The following is a 23654-nucleotide window of genomic DNA, read 5'->3' on the forward strand; positions in this document are numbered from 1 at the left end:
ACCATCCAGCTCATAATTCCCTCAGCAAAACACTACACCATAGGGCTCCTTGCATCTCCGACCAGCACCACCTAGCCAGTGAGCTTGAGCACGTACGCCAGGCTCTCATGAGGAATGTATATTCTGACCGCACAATCCGCAAAGCTGCATCCCCAACCATGGGTAGAGAACCATCTGAGGACCCAATCAAAACCATCACCTTGCCATACATAGCAGGGGTCACCAAAAGGATTTCCAAAATCTTGAACAAACACAAGATCCAAGTTTGGTTCAATACGGTACATAAAATCCGTGATTTGATCCCATCGGTGAAGGATGTGATTCCGGACATGCACTGTCTGGTGTCGAAAAACTGAGTTGTGTCTGCAGCAGCAGTTACATTGGTGAAACATGTCTCAGACTGGGTTCGCGAACACAAAGCGGATTTGAAACTAGGTAGAACCAACACCTCGGCGGTGGCGGATCATTGTTTCAACATTGTGGGCACACATGACATTGTTTTCTCCGAGACCAAGGTGCTCTGCAAACCCTCGAGCTACCATCAAAAACTTTAATCGAGAAGATGGATTTAGATTGAGCAATCATTGGAAGGACGTGATAAACCACGTCAAGTTTTAACTGCTGTGATTTTCCCTCACCCACCTGTGCTGTTTTGGTTCACTAATTCAAGCTCATTGACATGCCAATTTCTCCAGCCCCCCACCTGTCCCTGCACACCACACCCCCCCCCCCCCCGCTGAACTCCTTCAGCCACGACTTCACAAACCCCCCCCCCCTGCCGATATAAAGCCACAGCACAAGATCATTCTCACCTGATGACGGACGCTTGTGTTGCGACCAAAACATTGTGTTCTTTTATTATTTTCCTATCAACGTGATTTTACCGAAAGAACCAGAATATGGATTCCTGCAGTCACAAAAGCTTCAAATCAAGATAAAACACAATCAACTCACTTGCTGATTTGGTGTTTTATTGCAATAAAATCTGACCAAAAAAATTGTGCTTTGTGTGTGAAAACAAATTAATGTGGCAATAATGAAGCAAGTGTTGTGATGGAAACTGAGAACCTTTGACAGCATCGCATCCCATACAAACTGAAAACGAATTTCTTTTTGTGTTGAGTTGTCCTTCCCCTGCACCTCCGATTAGCATGGTTGGCTACAATTTCTGACTTTAACATCCTGCTAATTATCTCACATTAACACAGCTTATTCAATGCTAAATTCTTCTGTTGATATTTAAACTCCTTTGTCAAGGTGCTCTTCTCCCACCCAGCTTAAATACGTTGCCAAGCTTAGCAGTGCGCTATCTTTCAGACAGCTCTGTCTTCAACCTGAGGACGGCTGCTTGTGTTGTGGCCAAAACGCCGTGAGAATTTTATTTTGTTTTATTTTTATTATTTTATTATTTCCCTTCTACGTGACTTTACCGAAAGAACCAAGAAGATGGTTGGCTACGTCGGGTGCGAAAGAAGTTTTACATATATCAGCTGAAATTGCAGTGCCCTCGCATGTGCTGCTCTGGTAAAGTAGATCTGTTATACTCCGTTATCTATTACTATCTTAAAAATGTTTTTTTGTGAAGACAAATATGGGAAAGAGGAATATTGTCAACTTATTTATTTAATTAATTGCATTCTCTAATGATGCTTTTGATTATTTTACGTGAACGACTGCAGTACAGCTTTTAGACGAGTGAAATCCTAAAATATATCCAGCCTGCAATGTTAATTATGTATTTTCATAATTAAGTTAATACCAACTTTTAAACAAGATATATTTGAATATTTATACATTGGGGTCCTTTTCGGAAACAAACAGTTACACAGAAATCCAGGGATATATTTTCATGACATCAAACACATTAATGGCAAGTTCGTGCTCATTTTGTATAAGCAAAAATCTAAAGTAATCATTTGCATGAGCCCCAAATAGTTTTTTCACACGTCCCAGCACGAACCACCACTGTTAAACGGTGCTGAACGCTTCACCTCGACACTGCCGCTGTGATTTGGCAGCAGGGGCCAACAACGATCTTTAACGGTTGTCGGCACCGGATGTGCTCTGCCCGGCCCCGTCGCAAAGCTCGGAGGTGTCTAGTGACACAGAGACGTCGCCCTCGTCCGGCACGCGCTCGAGCGTTTTGTCGCTCGACTCCTCCAGCGCGTCGATGCTCTCGTCCGCGGCCTCCTCGGCCTCCCCCTCCTCCTCCACGTCCATCTCGAACATGCGCACGTGGCGGAGGTTACTGCTCAGCTGAGAGCCACACAAAAGCAGACTCAACATTTCCTCACCAAACCTTCGATACCCAAAACGGTTCAAAAGGGACTCTGAACGGTAAAGTAGACTGTGAAGATAGACAAATATCAATGCACCCGGGGCTTCATTTCTCACTGAATATATTCCAGGTTGGCTGGTAGACTGAAGGTATTCCGGAATAGTTGCAATAGCCAAAGCGAGAAATGATGGATGCGCCGCGCTGGGTGCGGAAATATTTTCCAGGTTGCTTATCTGGGCAGACCCGGCTCGAATTATGCCAAGTACACAAAAATCTCTTATACATCAAACGTTTGTTATTTTAAATTCTCATATCAAGTCTAATATTTTCGACAAATGGCAATGTTTCATACTTCTCCTGTTTTGCGTTTGTGGTTTTATCCTCAAAAGTATACTTCACGGCAATTTTAACAATCGCACAGGCAAATCACGACACACAAAAAGAACAATAGCTGACATTTCCCACGATGGTTACGTCACTGCCACATCTGATACATTTTAGCAGTGTTTAAAACACACAGATTCGTGGACTTTGAAACTACAATGACACATTTTAAAAATACTTCCAGCAAGGGTGCCATCATATCAGTCCAGGACAATTAGACCATATCCATGAATCCCCAAATCATAACCCGACGCACGTGCCGCCTTCCCCCCCCACCACCTCCCCTCGAGGAAAGGAACCCCTCTAGCCTGCACCCACCACGCAGGAAACGTTGCGGATGCCGTTGACTGAGACGAACCGTGCCTTCATGTTCTCCATCCTCCTCCACTGGTCCACCAAGGTCACCACGTGCACCGGGATACTGCCCTTCTGCTCCTCCAAACTGCAGCAGCATGGCATTGGCAACATTACCCCCGTCAAAAACACAATCTGGACAGTTACACTAGGTGACATGCTACGTTCAAAACAAGAAATGATTGTCGGGGCTATGTAGTAACCCAAGAATTCCAATCTTTTTGGAAAGTAAAAAATATTTCGGGTGATGTGAAAAGTGAGGACTTGGGCAAGACACGCCAAGAGGGGATGACGGCCGGTGTTGAGACTTATGATGTAGTGGCAACAAAAGGCAAGTATGCGCTGGAGAGGACAACTACCAAGGAGATAGAGCGATCAAATTAGCTCGCATGCACGAGCGAGATCAATTGTTGCATCACAGAACCAATATGGAAACAGCTTAGGTAGATCTTCATCTATCAGTGGATAGATCATGGCCGATGAAGGCAAGAGCCGGACTTGCACGTCGCACAATCACTCGCCTCGTTTTAAAGCTGCAAGATTGCAGTGACAGCTGCTGCTCCTGGTCCCTGTACACCGAAGCGAACGGGACCTGAGCCAGCAGCGGTCCTTTCTCCTCTCCGCCGTCTTCCTCCAGCAGCAGCACACTCAGCGTCTGCCCATCATAGAACTTGGCGTCCACCACCCTGTGTTTACTGCAACACGGAGGAAGAACACAGCCGTGGCATGCGGTGAAGCTCTCGCGAAACTGCAAAGTGCAGCACAGAATGCGTGAGTTGTGGAGGGGGGGGGGGGGTGTCACCTCTTTGTGTCGTCCACTCGCTCGCTACGTTTCCGCTTCATTCGGCCCCAGAACTCTAACGCAACCAGCTGAAGGGAGCCAGGAATTTCATTCCTGGGAAAAAAATGCATCGTTTCTGTCAGCTGATAACATTAAATGTGCAGTTATTTTCGTGAATGCAAGCAGTAGTAATAGTCCCAATTAACCTTGTTCTACAGTGTAATAAGTTAAACATCTTTTCAATGAGAGTACACAGATGAATACCCTCACGTTACTACGGTTAATGTCTAAAAATATCTTCTTCCTCCAACTTACGATCCCTAGCAGACTGTGGGGTTGGGGTCTGCGCCTACGTTGGTCTTTGTGTGTGTGTAGCGCTGTCCGGAAAAACAACCCCCTACCTCCTCGTTGGCGCCAGACAGTAAAGCTGTGGTGAGCAGTGCCATGGGGGGGAGGGGAAATTTAAATTGGCCATTCGCCTCATGGTGTTCGTAACCAGCACAGCAGCCAAATGGGGGCTCATTACCACAAAACCACGTGAAAAATATTCAGCTAAGCTTGTGTCGGAGGGCCCGAGGGAACGGGTCTATGACATCTCCTGGCCAAACCCCATTTGGCGGAGCCAGGAGACTGAATCCTTACCCTTGGGGTTCCTCAGAAACAACAAAAATCCACTGCGGGTGGTCACATGGAATGTTCGAACGCTCGCTGTGGAGTAGACGCTGCCACTTCTCTGTCAGGAGCTGGACTGGTACACCTGGATCTCTGCAGTATTCAGGAGGACTGGTGGACTGGCTCTGGCTTCTGATACCATGAGGGGTGGACAGTCCTCTACTCGTGGCAGGAGACAGCCAAACAACAGGGAGTGGCTCTTCAGAACAAAAGAATGAAGGGGGTGTGGGAGCGTGACGGTGAGGTGTGGGAAGCTGGAAGCCCCAGGCTACTTTGGGCTCGTGTTCCCATCAACCAGAGACAAGGAGTGATGGTCGTGGTTATTTATGCCCCCCAAAGATGAACATCAGTGGAGGGATGCAGGCAAGGCCGCTGAGTCAGATGCTTTCTATAACCTACTGTCACAGGTGCTAGCTAAAGTTGCCCCTCGGGATAGAGTCATCTTGTTGGGTGACTTTAATGCCCAAGTTGGTCATGATGCTGGCACCGAGTCTTGAGTGATTGGAAAGCATGGGCCAGATCAGCTCAATAACAACGGTAGGAGGCTAGACTTTAGTGCAGCCCATGGGCTTGTAATTACCAACACGCTGTTCCGGCATCGGCGCATCCACACAACATCATGGATGCATGCCGGGTCCAAGCAAGAACATCTGCTGGACTACAGTGATGGAACAGTGGATGCGGGCCCATGTCCTTGATACCAGGACCTACTGTGGAGCAGATCTGCCCACTGACCATCGGCTTGTCACCTGTAAGATACACCTGCCATTCTACCACTCCGGTGGTGGGTGTACACCCAGGACCCCATTCAAATCCAGTGGCCTGGTTTCAGCTAGCTGATGAAAGTTGCAAGCGAGAATTTCATCATCGCTTGCAGCTGGTGTTGGCATCGTCCCCAACTCCTTCCGATGCCGAGGGGAAATGGGCGAGGTTTAGGACTGTGGCTCATGCAGCTGCAATGGTTGCTTTGGGTATGAGTTTGTGTTTTTGTGTTCCACGTGGCCACTCTTAAAGGTTACCGGGCACGTGTGGAGTCTGTGGTGGTCCGCATGAGGATGAGGGATGAGGTGGGAACGGCGCCCACAGAGTAGACCGCGTACTGCTGAGAGGCATCTTCGTCGCTCCAGCTGTGTCCCCCGACCGATCGTCACACACACACACACACACGTACACACACACACACACATGCACCCGCACGACACCACAGCGCTATCTCGTCAGCATTATCTGTGACTACAAGACAGTAAGAGATATAATTTCACTAACATTTACTCAGCTATATTTGTTCGCACCTCCGAGTCATGCTCATTTGCGTCCGTGCAATATTGTGTGCATTATAAATTGTAATGTGCTGCTGTGTTCTACACATTGATGCATTTACTCACAAAGACAAGCAGAATGACCTTGTGTCCTCTCTGTAAAACATGTAAACAGGCAGCCATATTCAACCGAGAAGTAATAAAAATTCATAATTACTCGCTTTTTCACATCAGTTGCTGTTAATTCGTTTTAGTATCCACTTGATGTCGGTGGAATTCACAAGCATGCTCCCACCTGGCCGGGTGTCTGAACAGGACTCCCTCGACGCACTCACACAAGGAGCCGCTGATCACCTCCTGCAAGGAACAGCATTGTCGCTGGGTTGTCAAAACTCATAGTATAGCAATTAACAATGTATATAATCTTGATTTGAAGCTTTCGTGACTGCAGGAATCCATACTATTTGGCTCTTTTGGTAAAGTCACGTAGGTATAAAATAAAATAAATCACAACGTTTCGGGTGCAACACACTACACCATAGGGCCCGTTGCATCTCCGACCAGCACCACCTAGCCAGTGAGTTGGAGCACGTACACCAAGCCCTCAGGATGAACGGATACTTGGACCATACAATTGGCAAAGCTGTCTCTCCAGCTATGGGGAGACAATCTTCTGAGGATCCAACCAAAACCATCACTTTACCATACATAGCAGGGGTTACCAAAAAGATTTCCAAAATCTTACCCATACACAAGATCCAGGTTCGTTTCAACAGTACACAATCTGTGATTTAATCCCATCTATAAAGGATGTGATTCCTGACATGCAATACCATGGTGTCTACAAACTGAGTTGTGGTTGTGGCAGCAGTTACATTGGAGAAACGAAAGAACATGTCTTGGACCGCGTTCGTAAACACAAGCAAGATCATTGTTTTAACGCTGTGGGTTCACACGAAATAGATTTTTCCAAGACGGAGGTACTCTGCAAACTTACTGGCTACCTTCAGAGATTTGTTCATGAAGCCATCCAGATATATAAACACAGACACAACTTCAACCGAAAAGATGGGTACAAACGGAGCAATCATTGGAAGGACATTATTAACCAGGTAAAGTCTTAACTGACTGTGATGTTTCCATCCTACCTGCCTATGTCAGCTGTTATTTCCGACTCTCTGTCTCTCTCTCTATGTCCCTCTCTCTTAGATCTCTCATGCTCGCATGTCCTTTGCATTGCACTCATGCCTTTGAATTGCACTCTCATGCTCACATGTCCTTTGGATTGCGCCACTCTTCGTTCTTACATTAACATGCTAATCTCTCACATTAACATAGCCACTTCCATGCCTTCGTCGAGGAGGCCGCTCTCCGTTCTTACAGTTACATGCTAATTTCTCACATTAACATCACTAGCCCCGCCCACTTCTTTATGACCCTTGGGCTACACCCATTTCAAACCTTTTTAAAACAGTCTGCCTCAGCAGCAGATCATGCTTTCCCACCCGATGACGGACGCTTGTGTTGCGCCCAAAACGTGATTTATTTTATTTTATACCTTCGTGACTTTACCGAAAGAACCAAAGAGAATGTATATAATGAATGCAACAACGCAAAATCCAATGAGATGGGTAGGAACTGCACACGGTGTTCATTTCCTTGCTGAAATTATCATTTCAATTGCACTGCGATTGCAAATTTATTACACATGACAAAAGCACAATTGGAATTGACTCCAGGTGTGGCACGGAACGGTCCGCTGGCCGGTGGCCACACTCACAGCTGGCTGCTGCAGACACTGCTGCACGTTCTCATCCATGAGCGTGCGCATCTGGCACAGCGACCGCGTTGGGAAGTTAGTGTAGAGCAGCGGGCTGTCTGCAAGCGGAAAATGAAAAAAAATCTCCAGTGTGCAACTGTGGTAAACCCAAAACAGACCATGGAACATGTGTAGCGTCGGAAATACATAGCACACACCGCCCTGTGTATACTTACCTGTAGTTGTGGCCACGAGTCTATAGGGGCTGCCACCCTGAGCTAGAGCTAAAAAGAGAGAGAGCTGGACCGTTGAGAGGCCGAGTTCCCCCCCCCGACCCCAGGTGAGGGGTTGGGGAGTTATTCCAGAGCCCCCTGGAAGGTTCCAGAAAGGGGGCGGTACCGGGGGCGGAGAGTCCCCGAGGGGTGAATAAAAGACGGACCTCAGGACGGCTTGGGGGAGTGCTCTAAAGATGAAGACAGAAGGCCAGCTAAGGCTAGGACCCTGGGACCCGCAGTCCTTTTAAGGGCCGGGGCCGAGCGCGTACCCAGTGGTCGGACCCACACCTTGGCTGGGCCGGGTCAGCGTAGCCTCCCTAGCTAGGACCCTGGGACTTCGGCACCCGACGTCCTTGTAAGGGCTGGGGCCGAGCACAGACCAGTGGTCGAGACCCGCACCTTGGCTGGGCCGGGTCAGCGTAGCCTCCCTAGCTAGGACCCTGGGACTTCGGGACCCGACGTCCTTGTAAGGGCTGGGGCCGAGCACGGACCAGTGGTCGAGACCCGCACCTTGGCTGGGTCGGGTCAGTTAGCCTCCCCTAGGTCACCCTTAGCTGGGAGACTCAGAGCCCGTAGCCCCAGTGATAGGGCACGTCAGCCCGGAGGCCATACCTCCTCAGGTAGTGGGAGTAAAGGGGGCTTCTTGTTAATATTTACAATAAACCGTGTTGCCTCTAAATACTACGTCTCCGGTCTCCGTGGAACCCACTACACATGTATCGACTCAATGCCTAATTCACAAATACAAAGGGAGGCATCATAGTGATACACTCTGCTACTTCGGATACATGGACGTCAGCCAATACGAAGAATGAGAAAGAATTTACTATAAATAATGGCCGAATGGTAGAGGGCCAGTGGCATTGCGTGGGTGGCATGGGCCCTACGTAATAAATGAAATAAGCGCCCCCCTCTACCTTCTCTTTCATAGCCTGCCAGCTGGGCCTATTCTGGCCCATAGGCCCCGGTACAATTGCACCACATGCACATTTGACAGCTACGCTACTGTGAAGGACATTGGCAATGTGCCAGGAAGCATTTATGCTTCTGAACCAATGACTCCAGTTGCATTAACAAAGTTTCTGCAAAAATATGAATACATTTTACCAAAAGAACCTAGAAGACATTTTATGTTATGGTGCTACGTGTTAAGCGACTGAAAACCACAATTTCGGTTATTATGAATGACATTCTAGGAATCATGACTTTAATTTTCAAGTTTATAATTTTAATTAATACAAGAGGTGGCATGTGTGCGTATTGAGGTCGCACCTTTAAGGTGAACGCTTTTCTCGACAAAGTTAACCCACGAATTGTGCTTCATATCTTGCGGTGTCAGCAGCAGCTCATCTTTTAAATACTACATTGATTCGACACAAAAAACACAAGTTGTGGTATTAACAGCAACACAAATAATGCATAAGATGTTTTGACCAAATACACATGAACACCATTGTTTGAATGCATAGTTTGCAAATTTGTATAAAATGGGTTGCAGGTTACCTGCCCCACACGATCAACGTTGAAGTATTTTCCTGTTTTTTCAAACAGCGTTGGTTCCTTGTGAAAGAAAATATTTAAAAAAACATGTTAATGCAATTTTATTCCACGGGTCATTTATTTGCTTGTTGCATTTGGGGAACGCATTGTGGGATAGGAGTTGTGATGATTAACATGGAGTTAATCCTCACCTTTTCGAAGTGGTCTTTAAGAAAGTTTGCGACAAACATGAGTTCCTTCTGGCTGACCTGTAACAGGAGGTGGCAGCGGATGATGTAAAAACTTTGGCTTATCTTCACGCTGGAATTGTGTTTATTTATCAGTTTTAACAGCACAAAGAGACATTTATATTGCAAAACACGACATTTGTGGCATAGAGCAAAATGGAGATTGCATTACATGGGAATGACACTTTACCTTACTCAGCTCTGGTGGGATGGTTTCATCTGACATATGCAGCATTGCTGATAAAAATAGAAATAACACAACTGTAAAACAGCCAAGCAAGGCATTGTGTGTAGTCACACATTTTTTTCAATTTTAAGAAAAGTTGCATACCGTAAGACTGATCAAGATATTAAAATATCAGCCTGCAATTATACAACGGTGTACTACTTTTGCACCACTGGCAGGGAGTTTTCTGCAAGAAACATACCCACGTAGAGGCAGCGGAAAAACGACTTGAAATTCTTCAAGCTGTTTTCAATCACACTGATGATAAAAATAATAATAAAGAGGACAAGACTGATCATGAGGTCCCTATGTGAAGCCATTGTTTAAAATTCACTTTCACAACATACAAAACAAATGCAATTCATGTGCGCTTAAATGTAAATGCAGAAAATTGTATGTGTCGAGACATGTTCCGTCAGGTGTAATCAATGGAGCTTCAGATTTTTTCTAAACATAAAAATGCATTAATCAAGCGTACAATGACAAAGGATCGAGTTAAAATTATGCCTATCGAAGGTGTACCCAGCTAATGATGCAAGTCACCCCATCATTGTACAATGTCTTGTCCTGAGATGAGATTGCATCGATACACTTAAAAAAAAATCTAAATTGCTATGTTTACCTTGTTAAATGTTATCTTGTTAAATGCACCCGTTATCTTTTTCCAAGGTAACTGGGGTTGGAAAATTACACTTATCTGTTCAAGGTCCTGTGTGTAAATTATGGTGATATGTATTGATAACTTACTGCAGTAACTCGTCTGCCTTGAGCATGTAGGAACCCACAATCTGGATGGCTTCTGTCAGAATTTTACATAAACATTCCATTAGCAACAACACAATTTCAATCACACCACAAAGTTGTCCAGTACACTGTAACTTGTTTGAACAAAACTAAAAAATACAGATGATCCCTGAAGCGGCTTGTTTTGGTAACACATTTTAATTCCTCACTGATAACGCACAAGGGATTGTAGTTATATAACAAGTACAAAGCTTAATAAAACTCCCACTAAAAGCAATCGATCTTTACAAACTGCCAAACGAGGTATGTGTCTATCTAACCTATATAAAAGTAAAAAATTGTCTGTTTGTGGTTTTGTGTGTGTTCGCGCGCTTGTGAAGGATTTGGCTCTCCAACGGTGGGGTTTATGTAAGTAAAAATAGCCATGTACAATGCCATAAGCTCCGCCGTGAGCAACCGCTATTCCTTTTTCACATCAGTCAACTTTTAATAAGTTTAATTAGCGATTTAGTGCGATTTTTTTCGCTCTATTTATTTATGACGCGTGCACGACCATACCAACTCACGAGCCTTTGGTGGGGGGTAGGCCTCGCCAAGGTAAGGTAATTTACCCTTTTTACCGGTTAAAAGGGTAAAGGTAAAGGTGTCGACATGCCAAGGGGTAAGGTAAAGGGGAGGGTAAAGGTAGCTCGGAAGAATTACCCGGTAGGGTAAAGGTAGCGCGAAGTATTACCCGGTAAATACGGCGCCTTGTTTACTGCTACAAGCTCCGTGGCTCAGTCCGTGGCCTCCATTTAATAAGTAATATTTTAAAAACATTTTTTTAAACACGCTTTTATTAAATGTACGAGTAATGGCAGAACTCCACGACTCCAGGAAGTGGCCCCGAAGCTTGCCACAACGTAAGGGGCCGTGGCCAATTACAGCCAACGTCAGTTGAGCGTGGACAATTAGACCCAAGCCGAAACATCACATATAAAAACTGTTTAAAATTATATTTTTTATGATAGAATATAGTATTGTCATTAGTATGACATAAGTATACCAAGTTTGCAGTCGATACCACATTAGGAAGTGGGTAAAAATTGAGTTACAAGATTTGAGGATATAACGACAACAACAAGCGTGTAAAATTGGAATCATCGACAGTATTCTACATGAATAAAGCGCTCTACCTAGCATTTACCGTTATAAACCTTGTTCATGTGTAGTTCCCTAGTAATTACCCTGTAATCGGGTAATTTTTAGGGGGTAAAGGTAAAAGGTAGGGTAAAGGTAGGCTCGTTGCTTTTTATCTTTTAATTTACCTGCTAAAGGGTAAAAGGTAGGGTAGAGTGATTGTATTGTGGCAAGGTAAAAGGTAGGGTAAAGGTAGGCTCGTTGTTTTTACCTTTTAACTTTTACCTTACCGAGGCCTAGTGGGGGGGACGGCCCATGCCAAGTCGCACGCCTTCGGTGGGAGTGAGGGGAACATTTTCTTTCGCGTTAAAAATGCTTTAAAAATACACTAAACGCTGAGCTTAAATCTTCACTGTGTGATGTCTCCCCCACCCCGATGCGTGCAGTTACTCATATATACAGTCGCTAGATGCTACCACTATAGGCCGTAGATATTACTGCAGAGCGGCCGGGGAGATCGTGGCTGGCGGGGGGGTCAGGGGTAGCAGCCCAGCTCCAGCCTGCCAAGGTGCCACCTCGGCCGGCTGGACAATCTAGGCGAGGCCGGAGGCTCTGCACGGGACTAGGCCTCACCACCCAACTCTGTCAGGTGAGTACTTTGTGCTATAGAGTCGATAAATATTGCTATAGAGTCAGCATGTACTACTGTAGTGATAGCAGGTACCACCATAGTCGGTATGCACTGCTGTAATCATAGCAGGTACCACCACAGTCAGTACGCACTGCTGTTAGATTTTTAAGAGTAGTTTTAAAATATGTTTTGGCCTGGGCAACGCCAGGTATATAAGCTAATCTATAATATAATTAAATATTTAGTAGCATTGAAATGTTTACTAAGGTCGTGAAAAAGAAAAGGCCATATTCCAGTTGTTTTGGTATAGGCTGTACCTAAACAGCCTACGACCAAATCACGTGGAATGCACCCGATCTCGGCAGATCTCGGCAGCTAAGCTGAGCTGAGCCTGGACAAAGCTTAGATGGTTGACCGCTATGAATACAACAGGTGTTGTAGGCTGCTGTGGAATTAGGTTGTCAGTAGAAGGCAGTACAACAAAATCAATGTTGTACTGTACTATGCGTCAACGGCTATGCTCCCAGCCATCACCAACCCATGTAGATCAGCATGATGACATATGGTCAAACAACTCCCTTGAACCGCATGGCAGGTGGAGACGACCCCCATCCAGCACTGAATTGACCAAAGGGCTGTACATGCACATAAATACATGAAACAATGTGCTCTGGACGAACCAAACGGCCGAGAGAATGTAAAAAAGTGGAGGCTTCTTACCCTCCACGGAGTCCTCCCGCAGACCCAGGCACCCGTACTTCTGTCGCCACATGGCCATGCCCTTCAGCTCCACCAGGTGGTAGAGAAGTGCATCAGCTCCACTGTGGGGTGACAATTACCTCTTTTTCCACTGGCACAAACAAGCTGCCCCGGGGCTCTGCAGAGCCAGCCCTGCATGGCACGGGAGGTGCCAGGTTAATTTTTTCCATTTCAGAACCCAAGCCTTGTCACTGACGTCGCAAGTTCCAAGTGTAATGACCGATTCAACATGTGACAAATATTACTAACCCTGCCCCTGGCCCTGGCCCTGCTTGGCCCTGTGCCAGATTCAAAAGTGCAAACCCCACCTCTGCAGGTGGCTGGTGAGAAGCTTCAAAATGCTGTAGTAAGACGATTCCACCTCATGACCCAGCTTCTTTAAGCCCTGCGCACATTCATACACAAATGCACGTCAGTGTGGCACATCATTGCTGTTGTGTATATGATCCTTGGTACCCCGGGGTAACAAATAATACTAAATGGCCGAGGCAATTAAATATTTTCTTTCTGGGACACTATTTTTTTCCAGGGGTGTACTTCACTCCGCGACTGGGGTACCAATCAATCTGAAATCAGTGCTACTCTGCGATGTCGAAACGCAGCAAGAGAACGATTGCGCTCAAACCCTGAATGCTCAATGCACCATAGTACATCGTGTACAGCTCGTCGAGATGAGTCGATTGCCGCATCGCCGACCATCAACAGACTAAAAACAACTGCATCACGGACATTATGCGAGAGCCGGGGTATTACGGTACCCCGGAGTACCGCCATAAGGTTCATATATCCCGTATGATGTGTCTATTTATTGTTTACTTAAACGCCATTTACACAGCACTGCTTTGTTGCTGTGCAATGGTCACACGTGTATAGTTTATTCTTACCTTCAATGTGAGTTTGTTTAATAGCAGCATCTGGAGCTCAGGGCTGTAAAAATATAGAAACATTAAATTTCAACTTCAATGTCTTTTGCAATTCTATGCCCGTAAATCTAAAACACGGAGTCTAGACAAAATAGGCGAGGTCTCTCTTCACGAGCTTTATGATACACCACCTTTGTGCATTTTACAGGCTTGCACTTTGGCAAAAGCAGTGTTAAGATTTCGAAGCCAGCCACATACGATATTACATGGTCTTTTACAACACACCACACCAGACGATCAATGACAGAGTAGAGAGCCCGGGGGATAGGTGACCACCTGGGAATTGGCCAAACATTCCGTTGCAAGACCCTCTTGAAGACGAGTAAAGAAACAACTTACGGAGGCTTTTATAGGAAAACAAAAAGGCATTGGATATTACCTGGCTGTTCCCCACATCAGCAGCTCCATGAACTCATTACTCACAGAGGTGTCAGGGTTCTCCTGTGAAGCCAAAGAGAACGTTTTTTTTGTTCAACTCAAGCCAGAATTATAACAAAAACATATTTGGATTCTTTATCATGTATGTTGAACTTATTTTGCCCCATATGTAGCCAAATGCGCTCATCGAAGGTGTGGGATAACACTCCATACCCTACTTATAAACTAGCGAATACATTGTAAAGCAATTTTCAACTTTATTTTCAGTTATTATGTGCCATCACTTCACCGTCTCACACCAACCAGCGTGAAGTATGGTCAACCCCCCCCCCATGACCAAGACAGCATGGGGAGGTCTTTATCCAGCAGTGGAATGACATTGGGTTGTACATTATTATATCGTCTGAAGAACCATTTCAGCAACGAGCTATGACTTACTACAGATGTCTGTCCGTCCCGTGCGTGACGTCACTCCACACGAAGCCCCCCCGCGTGACGTCACTCCACGAGGCCCACCCCCTGCGTGACGTCACTCCACATGAGGCCCACCCCCTGCGTGACGTCACTCCACGAGGCCCACCCCCCCCCGTGTGACGTCACTCCACGAGGCCCACCCCCCCTCATTCATATTCATGAGTGGATGGATTTTTACACTAACGCAGAGGAAGGTCGAGCTAAATTAAATAATTTATTACGCAAAGTCGCTTCAAATATGACGTTTCTTTACAGAAAAGGTAAAAAGGAAATCTACGCAGCACATTGCTACATCCGTGTGTGACGTCACTGCATAAGAGCCCCCCCCCCCTTCATTAATATTCATGCCCGCGTGGAAATTTACACTACCGCACAATTAGGTCGCGCACTCCACATGCCGCACCCCTCCACAATAACCATTAGCGGGTGACGTCACTCCACATGGGGCAACCCCCCCCCCCCTCATTAATAATCATGAGCTGAACAATTTTTCTATTGAATATTTCAGATTTACTGTAATATACACCCCGTCCTTGGACGGACAAAAAAGATAGTTCATAATAACTGTCACGGCCAAGGTTGCAATGATATTGGTAATACTAATGTCTGCATATCTTAATCTGTTCCACAACCTCTAATGTAAACAAAATGATAACATTAAGTTTGGTATTTAATAAAAAACTGGAAAATGTTCAATACAAAAAATATATATAAGCAGTGTTAAGTTATGGCGCACACCGTTTAAATTTTTTGTATCAAGCATAAATGTTTGAGAACCACAACACACCCTCCACTCCTACCTTGACAAAGTTGGTGAGTCCCATGTCCATTTCAATGAGCACGTCCTCCCATGCCCCACTCATGCTCTGCACCGTCAGATATTGATACTGCACACGACACACGCATTCAAGCTCGCATTTGTGACGAATTAGCAGGTTCTGTTTACGGGACAACCCTTACTAGTTGGCTGTGTTGGGTGGTGGCGGGTTTAACGTCACATTTATATATTTTTACGCGATCTAACCCAAAAAACCTCTAATATGGGTATTGGTCACGAAAGCCTACGTGTTATACAACAATAAACACCGCGAGATGTTCTGCCCAGCGTGAAAGAGTCAACCAAATGCATGTGAGAGGGGCTCTAAAGAGCTCCCGCCAGTGGAGGCCATTCCGACAGCAGTGACGTGAGCAATCTATTACAGGACTGTACTTTTACTTTTCACACAGCGAGGTTCAACTGTTTAATTGTTTGTCACTGTTTAAATCCACATTTTATCCCAATTGTGCCATCTGTCATGTCATGATGAAGAATGCATTTTTGAATCTTCTAGCACAGTGCAACCCCATATTCGAGTAAAGCATATTCCACAGAACTGTCTAACTACTCCAGTGACCTCTTATCCACACAAGGCAGCACTTTCTCAGCTGCCTTGCTAAAGACATTAATATTCATTACATGACAGTAAAAAATATTATTTTGAATTCTCAGAGCTGGTATTTAGCCATATGAAGAGCAAAACCAATCTTTCGAGGCATTTTTTGTGCGAGTAGTTATTGGTGACAGGACTCAAACCATGAACTCACTCCATTTAACACATTCCTGCGGAGGGAGCTGGTAGGAACATTGGGTTGCTTGGTCAATGGCCAGGGTCAACGCGGCGTGGTGTATTCCGCAAATATGCCCGACTGTGAGGGCAGGCACAAGCCGGCGTGAGTAGGTTAAACGTTGAGTTTTATAAAGCAACCACGGGGTGACCATCCCCTCCCCACCCAGTCCCACCCCCCACCCAGTCCCACCCCCTCCCCACCCAGCCCCTCCCCACCCAGCCCCTCCCCACCCAGCCCCTCCCCACCCAGCCCCTCCCCACCCAGCACCTCCCCACCCGGCCCCTCCCCACCCAGCCCCTCCCTGCCCGACGGACGGACACAATAATCCCCTGTGGGCTGGTGTAACCAGGAGGTTCCTACCAGTAAGAACCCACTTTAATCAGGAGCAGCTGCCCAGGGATAAAACCCATAATTTCAGCAATGACAACTCAGTGAAGTTCAACTGCTGATGACTTACATGGAGGAGAGCTGATATGTGGGTGAACTTCCTCGCCATTTTTGTGACCTCTGGCAGATTGGCAGCCAGAAGACTCGTATCCCACTAAAGACCGGGGATACACATTTACACATGAAACAAGACAACAGATTCAAACAGAACTGAAGTATAGACACTAATTACCACATAAGTCACAATTGTCTTGCCAAATCAATATATCCATTTGTAGACGATGAAATTATGATTGTCATCAAAATTGCTCCATCCACCACTGGATGAAGGCTTCCCCACATTCCACATTAATTCCATCCCTCTATCCCGGGATGCCACAATCCATCTCACTCCTGTGCATGAGCTCATCTCAATTGCCTCGTATTCGAGGTGTTCGTTCACTCAGATGTGATGGCTCCTTTGGCTGCCATTTCATCACCCGTCTTGGCCATTTTATATCACTCCTTATACCAATGCATCATGCCAAAGCCCACTGGCAGTGAGAAGACTTATGCCTCACAGGAAAGAGGGCCTCCGTTCGATTTTAGTTTTTGGCGCTTTTCTGTGTGGAGTTATGTTCTCCCTGTGTCCTGCGACTGATATTGATGACACATCCTATTGCTGAAAATGATCTGCGACGTACTCAATTAAGAAACGTAAAGCAACATTTTCCCCCTGCTGAAAAAGCTTGGCAGGACCCCTCCAGGAGAAAATAAGATTATCGAGACTCAATAGCATTTTCCTTGGTAAATAGGCAAAAAAAATAAAAAAAATCCGGCTGCATATACATTCAATGAAAAAAATATATATTTGAGAGGGTGAAACAGTACCTGAGAATAAATGATATTGCAGTGGGATTCGTCCACAGTGCTCGTCTTTTTCACTGCTACAGAGAGGGCCTTTAGGTCGCTGGAGAGACACAGGTGAAGGCACTGGCCCTCACTCTGCATATAACCACAGCACAAACGTCAGTTTTGTTACCAAAGTTGTATGTCCAAACCACGCATGTATTCATTTGTTTTAAACAGTTTTACACAATCCTGCACATGGCAGTGAATGCTCACTCCCCTCGCATAAAACAACACTGTATGACGAAGAGAACAAGACTGCAACTCGATGCGAGTACCATGTGTGTGCATTAAAATTTTTATCTTACCTTGATCAAAAGACTTGCGATTTTAAATATTCCAAAGGCATAAAATGCAACAACTCCATGGGAACTTCCAAGTACTAAAATGTTGAGCCTACAAAATAACAGAAAGTGTTGTATAATTTAATTGAGCGCACATACTTTCAGAATACCCATCGCCAAATAAGAACCATTTCAAATGTTAACAAATATTGGTAAAATCTCTAGAGTGATAACAGTCGAGAAAAATGACGTAACCTGTATCACATTACAGTAAGAGAAAGACTTGTTTACATACCTGGAATCACCCAATAGCCTTTGAATATCAGAGTTCTCTTCACTGCGAAAACAAGCACAGCAAATTTACAAACAAGAGAAAACCAGCACTCTACAGAAATGAGTCCAGTAAGCCACTTCACATTAAATTCCATTCATCAGTTGAACACAATGAAATGAAAGGTACCAAAACTCAATTGTGCCAAGGCCAGTGATCTTACCTCTTAGGCAAAGCTGGCAGCTTTGACAGGTAAACAGTGTGATCGTCCTCAAACAAATTAAACTCCGGACTGGAAAAAATATGGTACAAACATCTTGCCATTCACATAACTGCAGCAGTGAAAAACATATTTAGGCAGAAAAGTATACAGTTTGTTGACTAATCATAAGACTGTACAATCAATGGTTCTTACATTTTGTTTGGAACTACAATTTAATTACAATGACTATCAAATGCATTCATACGTATTTTTTTAGTTTAATCCGTAACAAATACAATATGTAAAAAGCAGTATTTTATATCCTAATTTTCCTAAATATTTCAACAATTATAATCATTATCCATGATCAATCCACTTCTGGATTGAGTCTTCCCCAAGTCATCTCCATCTCTCATGAAACGTCGATGCACCAATCCACGAGCTGAGCTCATTGCTCCATCTGCACAGTAGACATCCTCTTGAGTGTGTTCCCTCTTTTGGTTGCCACTAAATCATTAGGCCCGACCACCAGTTACATTCCCTCCTTGTGACATGTCCTGCTCAAGCAAACTTGAAATTGATGTGCCCCCTTTTAAAAGACCGACTCGAAATGCAAAAGTCACCATACCTGCTTTCCTGTTTCACCTCCACCCAGTGCATACAGGTGACCCTGTGCAATGCACGGCACGTGTGCAGGATCTCAGCCTTCTCAACATCACACAGCACCAGTCGCTCGGTATCTCCGTAACTGACTGCCAACACTGTGTGGGCAAATGGCATATCTTCATGAAGAAGTGAGGCAGCTGGGAATATGAACACTCATGACAACAATTTGGGACACACCAGCCTATATTAGGACTGATTTAGACTATGTTCCCATTACCATTGTCAAACTACTAATTTATTAAAATGTGGCTTGGTGTGCCCCATAACTTGCTGCCATAGTCCATGAGATCAGACAACCACATGAGGTTGCAAAACTTTAGTGGCCTCCAACCAACCATGGAAGATACAAATACTTGATACGCAAATGTAAAAATGTCCGGTGTGCAACTGTGGTTACCCAGAACAGACCCTGGAACATATAACGACTCAATGCCCAACTCACAAATACGAAAGAGGCATGACACTCTGCATTTAACCATTTGAAATGAGTTACCAAATAATTCACTGTTATTGGCCAATTAAATATAGATTTACGATTTAAGGTTTTCTAGCTCAGATGGTACCGATTTCTGCTCTGGCCCATGGACTATCATGAGAGCGTACGCTCATGCAAGGAATTGCTGAAATTTCTGCAAAATTGCACCGGCAGAGAAAGCTGCCGATATTGTGATCACATGGAAGCCAGTTTCATTTACACGTCTTCTACCTTTTCCATCTGGCCTCCAAGCCAAGGCTGTGACTTCACTGCCCGTGGAGTCATTTGGTGGCAGGCCCCAGACCTTCTGGCAGTTACTGAGCCGATGCAGCAGCACCTGACCACATGCACACACACAAATATAACTACACCAAGAGACACTGAGGCGCGAGTAGCGTATTTACATACAGCTGGGATGATTCGTTGGTCAAGTAAATTAATCAACTATTTATTTTATGGTTGATCACTCAGGCTCCTTTAAATTTCTGTTTCCCCAACATCCTAATGGGACCGTTGATGACGATGACATTACAAAGCACCGCCCATCACCTCCTGTCCAGGGACAACTATAGAAACATAGCAAAGACTTTTTTCCCCAACTATTGCCATTTTATTCAAACTAGTAAAGCAATCGGACCGATAATCGCTCATGTAATCAGTTTCTCACGTAATCGCAATAGCCCAGCTTTAATGTAAAGTAGCTGTACATAACAACTGGAAAGTTAAATATTTCTGCTACAAATGGGCAAAATAAGAAAGTATGCCTGAATGTATGTTGAACTTACTTTACACCGTACGTAGCCAACCGTGCAAATCAGAGGTGTGGGGGAAAGACAACAAACTAACACACAAAAAAATAAGTTAACAATCTAAAGAAATTCGTTTTCAATGTTAAGGGATGCTTCGCAAACACACGAATGGCGATGTGTCTAATCCCCACCTCGCCAGAGCGGCTGGCCAGGCCGATGAGATCGCGTTTGGGCGACCAGCACATGTGCAAGATCTCGGCTGGCAGCTGCTTCTCGGCCACCTGGCGAAAGGACGGCATGATGCTTCCGCCTGCGGGTCACAACCAACGGGTGGACAAAACACGATCGGCAACGACGCAAATACAGCAATGATAGAGAAATAAATCGCTCTTAGTTATTACCAACCAACAGACCAGCATGGCCTGGTGGTAGCACGGTGGCCGTCTATTGCTCAAATCCAGCGGCTGCCCTGGTTATTATTGCCAGTCTACTAACCAACACGTGCCAATGTGCTTCACAGTGGCAGTTAAAGATCCTGTGATGTCTTTAATTGGATTTGGGCCATTATGTGCTGGCGTCATGCTGCAAATTTGAAATATTACCACCAAAAATGCTTAAATGGAAAATACATAGCATTCATCACATCCTGCAAAAAATTGGCATCATGGGCCTCCGCGAGACGTTCTTGATTAAATAGCTATAAAATATAAATAACAATTGGCATTACAAATATATATTTTAAATCAGTGTTATTGGCGAATTAACGACGTCCATTTGGCCGAACTGACGGTATCAGTTGTGCTTAAGGTAAACACGAACATTGATTTTACTGCCCTGCTTAGCAACTGCCCACCACTTAGCCCGGGCACCAACCTGACCGTGCGTTGGTGGTCGCCCATCCAAAGGCCCCACCACCATGTCCAGGGCTCGACCCTGGCCCTATTCAACACTCAAGCCTCGCATTCTGGCCGACTGGCTCACACAACATGCCGCTTTACATCCAGTGCTGGATTATTCTAGTGACAAGAGTAGCTTCAGATGCTACGGGCCCCGTACTTTCAAGGGCCCCCGCGCTAAATGCTTTCAAGCTATCAATTCCGGTTTATTGATTCTGCATTTGCTCTATTACTATAGTACTATACCGCCTTCGACTTTTATGAACGACTGGGTGTTTAAGGTGAGCGCTTTGTCGTATTATCTGGCTGAATAGCAAATACACAAATACAATTACTTGACTATGAAAAAAATTGTGTTCTAATATTTTATTTTATTTAGGGCCGCTTTATAACATACGCTACAGGCCTCGCACCAACTTAATCCGGCACTGTTTACATCACATCCCACGTCGCGCTTAAACGAGACCGGACCGCGCTAGAAACCGTGGCCTATGATCGTCTTCGCATTTGGACGAATCGACACAATCGTCCGTGTTAACTTATTTAGCACCGTACGTCGTCCGGCCGTGCTTTAAATCGCAAGTGCGGGTGAGGACAACGAACTAAACGCGAACTGCTTATTGTTGTCTTTGGTTCGTTGTCCTTCCCCGCACCTCCGATGAGCACGGATTGGCTACGTACCGTGCGAAAGAAGTTCAACATACGTACATCGAGTTGCATAACATCAAAAGCCCCACATGTGCACGGCTTAAACCCCCTTGGCCTTGCGTTCTGGCCGACCAGCTCGCGATAGCCCGCTCCAAAGGACGAGACCCCAGACCATGTTGGAAGCCGTCGCTTACCGACGTCTTCGTATTGGTCGTCGCGTTCAATTCGTGACTTGGCGCGCCAGCGACGGAGGGCTTACGTTGGGGTTACCCCCGCGGTGGCGGCTGTCGCCCCCGAGCGCTGCAGCCGAGGCCTGAAAATGTGTGTTTCCCGCCCTTTCACTTCTCTAGGGGCGTGGCCACGGTGGACGTGACGTCACGGCAATCTGAGCCAATCGCCGCGCACTCTTGCGGCGCCACGTCACGAAAGAGGGCGTGGCTAAAGGTGGGCTTTAAACTTTTGCGTGGGAAACGATAAACTGCCCCCCCCCCACCGCCATCATTGTCCACCTCCACGTGGTTTTGTACAGTCGGACAATCAATTATATTTATAGTGGAGGAATCCGTTGAGCTATAAAGCTCTTTTTCACAGACGTCCAGTCGGGGCGGGTAAGAACGTTACAATAACAAACAGTACAAACACACGATAGAGGTGCAAAGTCCAAGAAAGATAAACAAATCACCCTAAACACATCCAAATACAACGAAACCATCCCCATCCTACTAGACAAAGGCCACTGAGGTACTTACTTAGTGTTCAAATGTGACCTGGCCACAAATGATAGCTCAACAAAGTGGCTTATCATTTGGACATTTATTTCAGCAAAATAATCTAAATAGTCTAATAATGTAGGACCCGCATCGAGCAGAGGGGTGCTGGCGCAAAACACAATCAGCAGTTCACCAGCGATGGCTGAACAAGATTGACTTTCTGACGAGACACCGAGTTGAATAAATGCTCATGAAATAATGCACTGTCAGAGAAGGCCGTTGGTAAATGGATGTGTAAAAATATATTTTATGTGGAGGGAGACAAATGGGAAGGAGGCATATTGTCTGCTTATTTATTTCATAGCGTATTGAGATATTTTATGTAATAAAACTAATGTGCAAGTCCCAGATTATCGTTTTTTTAATTCCACTTTACGTTGAGAGACAGAAAGAGTGGCACATGGATCAGGGAATAAACGCAAATCGGAGATATTGACTTAAAAGGAGTGGGTTAGTCGGTTCGGGTAGAACACATCCCGAGGGAAGTTAGCAAATGGACGAGGCAAGGAATGAAGAGAAGGCGCCCGTGAGCACGACCACCACAGAGATGGAGCAAGATCAGTTTAAGTACAAGGGATGCATTCATTGTGACATCGCATAACCACGAGGAATGGCAACAGCATGGAGAGTAGGTCTTACTCCAGCAGTGAATACACAACGGCCGGTTGATGATTGGAATTTGAAATTACCACCAAAATAACAAACACTGAACTGTTGTTGTTATCATCATGCCCAGTAACTGGTGAGAAAGCTTGACTTGCAATCGCAAAGTTTCGAGTTCAAATTCTGGTTGAGGGTCAACTCAGGCAATCAGTTCCCCAAGGTAGATGAAATGAGTGTCACTGTGGATAGGCAAAAGTGGTTATTGGCATTGAAATACTGGCCTTATCATAGGAATGTGGAATTTTCATCAATGGCTTAGGTCTGGCAACATAGATCAGTGCTGTCCTACGCTCGTGTGTGCATACACTCTTGCTTTACTTGGATCCTGACATCTAGCAGTGAAAAGCTCATGGCTGATGATGATAACTGGTAACATGCGAGCATCATTCAATGCTCGTTTTATA

The 23654-nt window shown here is 45.4% G+C and overlaps 1 protein-coding gene across 2 annotated transcripts; it reads right to left on the minus strand.

Annotated features, from left to right (window-relative positions):
* Positions 1 to 744: 744 nt before the first annotated feature.
* Positions 745 to 23014, minus strand: ANAPC4 (anaphase promoting complex subunit 4). 2 transcript variants are annotated; one of them, XM_061555714.1, is made up of 28 exons: positions 22012 to 23014; positions 20465 to 20583; positions 19756 to 19861; positions 19012 to 19144; positions 18405 to 18473; positions 18206 to 18247; positions 17935 to 18022; positions 17609 to 17722; positions 16809 to 16892; positions 15544 to 15630; positions 14271 to 14332; positions 13853 to 13895; positions 13277 to 13353; positions 12930 to 13030; positions 10463 to 10514; positions 9918 to 9973; positions 9680 to 9726; positions 9454 to 9510; positions 9266 to 9322; positions 9035 to 9122; positions 7509 to 7606; positions 6024 to 6085; positions 5855 to 5884; positions 5489 to 5596; positions 3819 to 3911; positions 3538 to 3711; positions 2981 to 3104; positions 745 to 2256 (listed from the first exon to the last, which is right to left on the minus strand). In XM_061555714.1, the coding sequence occupies exons 2-28, from the start codon at positions 20570 to 20572 to the stop codon at positions 2038 to 2040; spliced, it is 2379 nt and encodes a 792-aa protein (XP_061411698.1). In that variant the 5' UTR covers positions 20573 to 20583; positions 22012 to 23014; the 3' UTR covers positions 745 to 2037. The 2 variants fall into 2 exon arrangements, with proteins under 2 accessions (XP_061411698.1, XP_061411699.1); XM_061555715.1 differs by lacking the exon at positions 22012 to 23014 and adding an exon at positions 21147 to 21727.
* Between the last annotated feature and the right edge of the window lie 640 nt (positions 23015 to 23654).

The sequence above is a fragment of the Lethenteron reissneri genome, chromosome 21 (assembly GCF_015708825.2).
Source record: "Lethenteron reissneri isolate LAM-NWPU_2019-01 chromosome 21, ASM1570882v1, whole genome shotgun sequence".
Taxonomy (NCBI): Eukaryota; Metazoa; Chordata; class Hyperoartia; order Petromyzontiformes; family Petromyzontidae; genus Lethenteron; species Lethenteron reissneri.

What these genes read in the sequence shown, in the direction of transcription:
- ANAPC4 (XM_061555714.1), bottom strand. Translation starts at nt 20,572, where the DNA reads ATGCCGTCCTTTCGCCAGGTGGCCGAGAAGCAGCTGCCAGCCGAGATC. An exon ending in GAGGTGAAACAGGAAAGCAG is followed by an intron (nt 18,474 to 19,011) that starts GTATGGTGACTT and finishes TATTTTTTCCAG; the next exon opens with TCCGGAGTTTAATTTGTTTG. An exon ending in CTGATGTGGGGAACAGCCAG is followed by an intron (nt 13,896 to 14,270) that starts GTAATATCCAAT and finishes ATATTTTTACAG; the next exon opens with CCCTGAGCTCCAGATGCTGC.